The sequence below is a fragment of the Adiantum capillus-veneris genome, chromosome 16, assembly GCF_014529385.1.
Source record: "Adiantum capillus-veneris isolate H3 chromosome 16, ASM1452938v2, whole genome shotgun sequence".
In the NCBI taxonomy this organism is placed as follows: Eukaryota; Viridiplantae; Streptophyta; class Polypodiopsida; order Polypodiales; family Pteridaceae; genus Adiantum; species Adiantum capillus-veneris.
In genome coordinates, this window is record NC_140946.1 from 150,971,594 (window position 1) to 150,980,397 (window position 8,804).

At 41.8% G+C, this 8,804-nt stretch overlaps 1 protein-coding gene across 1 annotated transcript; it reads left to right on the forward strand.

The window, feature by feature from the left end:
* The first annotated feature begins 285 nt into the window (after window positions 1–285).
* LOC147440069 (uncharacterized) lies at window positions 286–1,570 on the forward strand. The gene has a single exon (XM_086484469.1). It carries the CDS (start codon window positions 314–316, stop codon window positions 1,421–1,423), a length of 1,110 nt encoding a protein of 369 aa, XP_086340595.1. The 5' UTR covers window positions 286–313; the 3' UTR covers window positions 1,424–1,570.
* Window positions 1,571–8,804: the final 7,234 nt, after the last annotated feature.

Sequence of the window (8,804 nt, forward strand, 5' to 3'; positions counted from 1 at the left end):
TGTATGAAATACGTGCAGCGATACCACTGTTACTGTATCCACATGTTGACATTCCTGGAAGCAGGTCCCCTCATTTACGGGGTGTCGGCGTTGCACTGCAGCCTGGGCCCCTTCTCCCTCAATCCATCCCGATCGATGGCTACGATTCCCCCACAGTGCCACATGCACACGACGAGTATGCTCACAGGTCATTGCCTTCGACGTCAATGGACCGGCGCCCTCTCTATTTGAGTGCTTGTACAAATTACCTGACTCTCCCCCTCATCTCTTTCTCGAGAGTTCACACACCCTCATAGTCCATAGCAGCAGCATCATGTGGAGCCTCTTCCTACCCACACCTACAGACGTCGAACCGCCTCACAACACCAACCCCCTCATTTTGTTCCTGCTTGTTAATCTCATCATCTTTCTCATTTTCATCAGCCTTCATCATGCTCAGCAGCACACGGCTTCTGTGTCCCGCAAGGCGGCCAGAAAAAAGAGGAGGATTGCAGAATTAGCTGCTGCAGAAAGCCTGGAGATCGACCGTATAAAATCTCTACAGCCTTTACTGCAAAATGAGCCAACTCGTGCAAGTACAGAGACAGAATTAGTAGAGGGCGCTGCAACCGCTGACGTGGTGACTGCTGAAACAAATTCTGCATTTGACGCTTCAGCCATGATGGCCGGGCGATCCATGGCCGTACTGAGCTCGGATTGCATGTCCACAGCGGCAGCTGTGACTGCCTTGCAAGGACACCCATTCACATCCATAGAGGGATCATCTGCCAATGAAGAGCTTACAGAAGCTGCCGCTTCAACTGCAGCTTCCATGGAGACCTTGCCTACACAGGACAGCAACGCTCCACCAGCTGCTATTTCTGCGCATGTCAGTGAGCCATGCTGGACCGTCGATAAGGACGGCCGGCCGGCGGAAACTGTGGAGAAGATTGTCTTGGAGGAAGACGGACAGTTGAGATTGGTCGAGGTGCCCGAGGGTCCACAGCAAGAGGACCAACGCTTGAGATGGATTGACTCACCTGTCTACTCTAGTGATAATAATGACCCTCACACCATACCCTTTAAGAAACCTGAAGGTAGATCTATTAGTCTAAATAGCCATCACCTTAGTACTTCTGATCCTCACATGAGCCCTCCATATTCTAGGTCAAGAGTGAAGAGCATGGATGCTACTAATGACAACACATTGGATTGTTGGCCAACTCATGCCAAATCCAAATTCAAAGGCAACAACAAAGTGGTAAAAAGGGACAAAGTGGTTAAAAAGGCTTTTAGGCTGAGAAGAGAACCTTCTATAAACAACCAAGATGAACTAAATGCTAGGGTGGAGTCATTCATTGCTGCATTCAATGAGAAAATGAAAATTCAACGGCAACAATCATTGCTCTCTAATTACATGCAAATGGTCGCTAGAGGCGCGTAGTTGACAAGCGTGTAGTACTTGTACTCACAAGCTTATACATACAACCCTGATTTGTGGTTCGCCAAAAGTATTTCCATTAGTAGAATTCACTCCAGTATGTCTGGACGAGTATACTTGTATCTAGCAGAGTTAAACATAATAGCTTGTTTTTCCCTTCTCTCTCTCTCTCTCTCTCTCTCTCTCTCTCTCTCTCTCTCTGATCTCTCTCTCTCTCTCTCTCTCTCTCTCTCTCTTTGCCAAGCAGGTTTTCGAAAGCATCATAGCACTATTGATCACCTTGTCACTCTTCGAGTTTTTATGAAAGCGTTTCGATTGAAAGGAAAAAAGTTGTATTGTTGCCTTGTGGATTTCAAAAAAGCTTTTGACATGGTACCGCGAGGAAATCTTTGGAAGCGTATGCAAAGCCTTCAAGTACCGAGAGAATTTATGCATGCAGTTTTTCGCATCTACCAAAAAGTGATATGTCGACTACACACGGGAGATGGAATTTTAGAATTTTTTGCCAGCACCATGGGCGTCAAACAAGGATGCCCACTTTCCCCAACCCTCTTTGGGCTACTCATTGATGAATTGGAATGCATGGTTCTTGATTTTATGCAGCAAGAAGGCATAGAAGAGTTCAAGATCGAAAATGCGGTGATCATGCTTTTGCTAGTTTATGCTGATGATGTAGTGCTCTTGACACATACTTTAGAAGATGCACAAAAGCTTATGAGTGTCTTGGAACGCTTTTGCCTACATAGCGGTCTGATCGTGAATGGATCCAAAACCAAGGTTATGCTTGTAAAGACCCTCAATGATGAAAATCCATGCATTGTATATAGCAATGAGCAACTTGAAGTGGTAGATATCTTCAAGTACCTTGGCCTTGAGGTTCCATCCAATCATAAATGGAAGGATTGCGCAATGTGTCACTTGGAAACCGGAAAGAGGGCTTATTATGCATTTGAGAACATGTGCAATGCTAGAGAGATCAAGTATTGGGCTCTCAAAAAGTACCTCTTTGACATATTGGTGACACCGGTGCTTCTTTATGGAGTGGAGGTGTGGGGTGGTAGCATCGGGAAGTCTACTTGGAAAGAGTTTGAGAATGTCCAAAAGCGTTTTCTCACCAACTTTCTCCAAGTCAAGACACAAAGACCCTACATGCTCTTACTTCTTGAGTCTGGCTCGCTTTCCATTGAGGTCTTGGGCATGCAAAGGGTTGTGGAGTACATGCTTAAGACACAACGTAACCCTTTGTATCGACTTCCAATGAATCAAGTCAAAATATCCAAAAGACATACAAGAGCAAAATACTAAGTTTGGGGTGGATGCTTGACATCAAGAAATGGTTTGGAAGATGGGATGCATGTCACTTGGTCAAGGATGCCTCGATCGACTCCCAAGTTAATAAGGCCTTCTTACAACGTCAATGTATCACGGCTTGGGAGAAATTCGAAGGTTCTCGCTACAGCCACTACACCACAACATTGCCCCAAACTTCAAATCTCTCTTTTTTTCCAAACGAGGTAACCGAACCCATACCTACATCCTTGAGCCCATCCCCTTGAGTGCAATCCGCACCATTGCCTCCATTCGTCTTAGCTCCCATTCTCTACGCTACGAGACAAGACGTTGGGACACTGGCGAGGAGTCTCATCGACTTTGCACCTTATGCCCTCGTCAAGTGCGAGAGAGTGAGTCCCACACACTACTTGAGTGCTTAACCACATTAGGTCCTCTTTTCCCCATATATTCATCCATGAGCTCTCCTCTCCCAACCACGATGTAGACTCTCTATTGTGACACTTATTTTAGCCATTTTTTTAGCATCATGAGTCACTTATGACCTCCACTCATACCACGTGACATGTTCATTTGGTCCCATAGGTCATATGTGACCCCCGAGGATGATAATAGAACTCTCTCTCTCTCTCTCTCTCTCTCTCTCTCTCACACACACACACACACACACACACACACACACACACAGAGCTAGCATGTGAAAGTGCAAGGTTACGTTGAAGTTTTAAAATCCAGCGGATAGAACCATTCATATGGTTGCAAAGATGATCAAGGGGTGCACCTCCAAAATTATATGTGAGCTCAACTGAAGGGGTATTTTATTTAACATGGTACTCAGAAGGATGGCTCTTTTCGGTTGTTGATGGGTAGAGAGGCTTTTCCTTCAAGATTTTTAGGGTTACCTTCTAAAATCTCGGTACCTTGCAGGCAATTTAATGATTTATGCAAATGGGAGAAAACAACATGTTTGCAATGTTCAAAGAGATTTCTAGGGATGTGAATTGTTATATTCATATGACTCTATCTCATGAGTTTTGAAGAATGCTCCTTTGCGGATATGATAGAAGAACTTGAAGCTGTTGTTTAATCTAGTTCTCATGCTTGAATTGATTATGTGAAGGCAAATTCCGTGTTGATGTATAAAGTTAGTATGTAGCTTAAAGAAGATTTGGAAGCAAATGAGGTGCATGTTAATACAAAATACAAAACGGCAGCAAAGAAGGTTAGTCTTAGAGTAGAACTTCTATCAAAGGATCGGAAAGCAATGAAATCATGGCCCTCCTTTATGAGGCTAACATGAAGGTAAAAATCTAAGAGTAAATAGATGCAAATACTCTACTAATCACTTGGGAGTGTTTCTATTACATGGAGTACCATTCTTTAGTACAGAGGGAGGTGCCGGGATACTGTAGTGGTCCTATGTGAGGTAGCATCGATGGAAATGCTATTTGAAGAGTTGGACATACAAGTTTAGAGATTGGTTTTCATTTGCTTTGATAACCTAAGTTTCATAAGATTGGCACAATGCAGTATTCCATGTGAGCACAAAGCACATTGAGGTGCACTATAATTTCATCAAAGAGAGGGTCCTGGATGGAAACATCAATCTTAGATGTGTACAAATAGATGAGTAGGATGCAAAAGTCTTCACAAAGGCAGGACAAAGGACTTGGGAATAGAGAAGCTACCATCGCCAAAGAAGAATTAGACAAGGTGAAGGGTGCCATTGCCTCTATTAGCACACCAACAGGATATATGAGGATGCTAAAGGGAGCTTTCACAAAAGCGAAGAAGGGTGGAAGTGTTCAATTGTATGGGTTGAAGTCCCATGATTGGCACAAGATACTTCAGGTAATCTTCATACTCCCTATTCTATTTATAGTTTGTGTGTATGACTATCACTCACTTTCCCTTCCCCTGATTTACATTGTAGTTCATTCTGCCAATGAGTATGTGTATATGCCAGGACAAGAAATTCAGGGACGCTATTTTCAAACTAGGAGAGCTAGTAAGGTACACCACAAGACTCCACTCAAGTACACCTTTTTTATGTACACAATGATTTCAACTAGCACTTAGTGTATCCTCGTGTGTTTTCTTGCAGATTTGTGAGCTCCAAGGAAATCGAAGTAGATGCTATCCCTGTTGCTCAAACACTTGCAACAGAAATTGTGTGTGCCATTGAAGATACATTTCCTTGATCGGTCCTTCTTAGTCAAATTCACCTCTTAATTCAGGTGGTGGAGGAGATCGCTACATGTGGAGTAGTGTACGTACGATGGATTTTCTTCTTAGAGAGGTTTTGAAAGACCCTCAAAGATTTTGTGCAGCTACGGTCTCAACCAGAGGCATGTATGGCCGAAGGGTGGATCGTTCAAGAGGCATTTGTTTACATATCAGAGTATTTGGCACAAGTTAATCCTTCAATGCCTCACATGTGGTTAGACGAGAAAGATGCAAGGATGACTTCACACTTGCCAAGTGGAAAGGGGAAACTACTTAACATGGATATGAATCTATCCTAAGTGGTCAATAACTTTTGTATTCTCAATGCAAAGATTATGACCAAGTAGGTGGACTTGTGGACAGTGGCAAAGGCAAGGCGTTTGTAAGAGAGGGAAGCATTCGGAAACAAGCACATGGAGGAAGGAGGGCACCCCCAGTGCCTAGACACCTTGCATGTTTCCCAGATATCATTAGTGTAGAGTGGATTCATGAGAGAATGACTGAGGCAAAAGCAGGCGAAGAAGACATCACCAGCAAAGAATGGGAGTATGCACGAGGCTGTGTACCAAAGGTAGAGTACTGATATACCTAAACCATATTGTATTTTTTTTCCTTGAAATTATCTTTTAAATGTATTTGATAAATTAATATATTTTTCTAATTTGTAGTGCCTTTCCTTTGACTCTTTGTGGTCAAAGGGTCATCACTTTCGTACGCACCACATTGACGAGTGTAGAACCACCATGGATTGTGCCATCATGGGCAACTTTGACACGACGGTGATGAAGCCAGGTTTTTCGGAACTATTGAAAGGATACGAAAGGTTAATTTTAGAACCTTTCATACCTTCATCTTCGAGTGCAAGTGGTTTGCAAATGTGTCTTGAAGACATGAGAATGGCCTCTACATGGTGGACTCTAGTGTACATATTCACATAGGGAGGTATGACAATTTAGTTTTACTGTGCAATTGTGAGCAAGTGACATGTACCTTTTTTATTCTTATTTTCTTGTAGCATTAGTTATACCAATGTTACTCACTTTGAGATTCTATTTTATAGGTCATCTATATCCCAGCAATCCACCAACCAAAACTTTGGTTCGTAATTCCTGTAACACGTCAAGAGAGAACCATTTTTTCCACTAATGAAGTGGAGACTATCTTCAACCCTCTTCCACCCCCGACTTTGGATGAGGTGGAAACAGAGGAGAGGGAGGTTGATGAATCAAGTCTGGTAGCAGCAAGTCTTAGCGAGGATGATTTTCATGATGATGAGATGGAGGATGACGAACTCGAAGATGATGAAGGCAATGCATCCACAAACGACAATTCCATTTCTCTCTTTATTGATTTAGGAGCCATGGGCTTAGAATTGGCCTCATGTAGAGATATTTTGGAAATGATTCATAAATATTTTGTAGTTATGAAGTTTTTTGGTCGTGTAATCCATTCATCTCTCTCTCCCCCCTCTTCCTCTCTTTAGATTTGGGAATATGCTCAATTATGTTAATCAATTGATAGTGATTATTTCAGTTGTAACCAACTGTAATCTTATATCCCTTCCTCCTCCTCTTCCCCTCTTTCTCTCTCTCTCTCTCTCTCTCTCTCTCTCTCTCTCTCTCTCTCTCTCTCTCTCTCTCTCTCTCTCTCTCTCTCTCTTCTTTTTTGAATTTGAAAATTCTATACAATATTCTTTAATTTTTATTGAGAGGAGGGAAACACAAAAATTTGAAGGGGGGGGAGGGGGATGTTTATTTTAAGTCAAAATTTGAAAGTTTAGGTGCTAAATTTGGTTGTCAAATATAACCGGTACTAAATGCGATAATAATAGCGAAAATTGTCACGGTAATATTTTAAACACAAAAAAAACCTCCGCTCTCCTCTCTTTTGTTTCTCTACTTGAATTTGCACCTTCTCTCTACAAAAGCGGTAAAACAGCATGGTAAACACTTGGAGATTTTCATAGTGTTGGAAATCTTGAGCTATGCTTGGAGTATGATGTCCAGAAATTTATTGATCAAGGAGAGATTAGGTAGGCACTAGGCCTCTAGCTTTGAGATGAGTTAAGCATTGTGTAAGAGCATAAGACAATATATCAATTTAATTTTAATCAATTGCAGATGACTAGAGAGAGATAGAGTATATTTGAATAGAATAAGGAGCCAAAAACTATAAATTGGTCCAAATTCAAGAACCCAATAAGCTAACTAGAACCAATCAATGGTACATATTCTTGAAATCCTATTGGCACACACCTTGATGAGTTCACCCTAGAAGAATATCAAGATTAGATTGTATGTGCCGAAATAATTAGGATCCAAAACCTCCAACACATGATAAATTTTACTCTATTGTCTCCCACACAAAGCATGAGTGATGGAGATCGACAACTCTAGAAGTCCGCAATCAATTAGCAATGCTGACAAAGATTCCATGTTTTCTCTGCAAAATCTTTCCTTCTCTTCCCTCCTTCTTTAATGCATCGCATATTGAGTGCATACTTCCCAAAATACCGATAATAATCCTTCCAAAGATCTCCTTTCCCCTTCTCTTGAGCTACTCATTCCTCTCTTTTTTGCCAAAATTACTAAGAAAGGATTTTACTTTTTTACTTTAGCCAACTCAGCATCCACATAAAATTGCCCCATCACAACCAAATTTTCACAATTATGCTATTGTGAGTGTTCCCTCCATAGAGTGGGAAAACCCCCTTAGATCATAAGGGCCGGCCAAGTCCACCCTTAAGATCGCTATCATACCTGACCTAGGATGCTCGAGTATGATCCCATACAACCAACCAACACCAATAGGGTCTGCCAACAACAACGCACCACCAAGGGATTTGACTAGCACAAGTTAACTCCACACTCACAACTGCCCATATGTACAAGGAGTTCTACCAGCCACATAATGCCACAAAAGGTTTCCATAGCCGTCCATCAAGGGGAACCTAACACATGTGATGCCTAATACATGGTTCACTTCCTCTTTAAATAGTATATCAACGGACGGGATTTCGGGAATCGAGAGAGCTTTTCGAGGGAGCTTTTGAGGGATATTTTTTTGGCAAAGGAATGTTTTGGCAAATCCAATGAAAAAGCTCTCTATATACTTTTTCCTAGATTCTCTAATATTATGCAAAAAGCTCCCTCCACCTAGTGCTGCCAGAGTTCTCCGCCATCAATTAAAATCGAGTTGCCACATCACAAGACATTGTTATAGAGTGGTAGAGGCAGGGGAGAGAAGTACGTAACAAATCAAGCGAGAAAAATACACATCATCTGGTGCCAATGTTGCATCCTTTGTGTGTCAATAACATCGTCCTTACTGTTTTGCTGAGACAAATGTGAAGATCTTTAGAGAGAGGTAGAGAAAGATTGGATGAGAAAATGAATCACAATATTGATGCTCAATCACCAAGAAAAGATAACTAAAGTGTTTCAAAGTTTATTTTGAAGACTTGTTGGACTACAAAATTTTCACTCAATCAAAGAAACAGAGAAGTCTATTAATGTAAGGCACAATAGACAAATAAGTCTACAAGAACCAAATTATAGCTCCTTCACTAATTACAAGTATAAACACCTAACACTACAAGAGGTACTTCACATTAGCGACGCTCAAAAGTGAAAATCCACGATGTCACCATGAGTGTCACTATAGGCATCTCTAATTTCTTTGTTGCATAGCGATGCCTATAGAGACACCCATAGTGACGCTCATACCGACGTTGAAAAGGGTAAAAAATAAACCGAGAGTGCCAGAAACTCGGATCTTAGATCTGAGTTTCGACGCTCAAGCAAAAGAGGTAAACGCGCGCTCTCCCTCTCTCTCTCTTTCTTCCCCACACACACACACATACACACAC

Bases quoted from the DNA above. Each gene is read 5' to 3' on its own strand.
- LOC147440069 (XM_086484469.1), top strand. From the start codon at position 314: ATGTGGAGCCTCTTCCTACCCACACCTACAGACGTCGAACCGCCTCAC.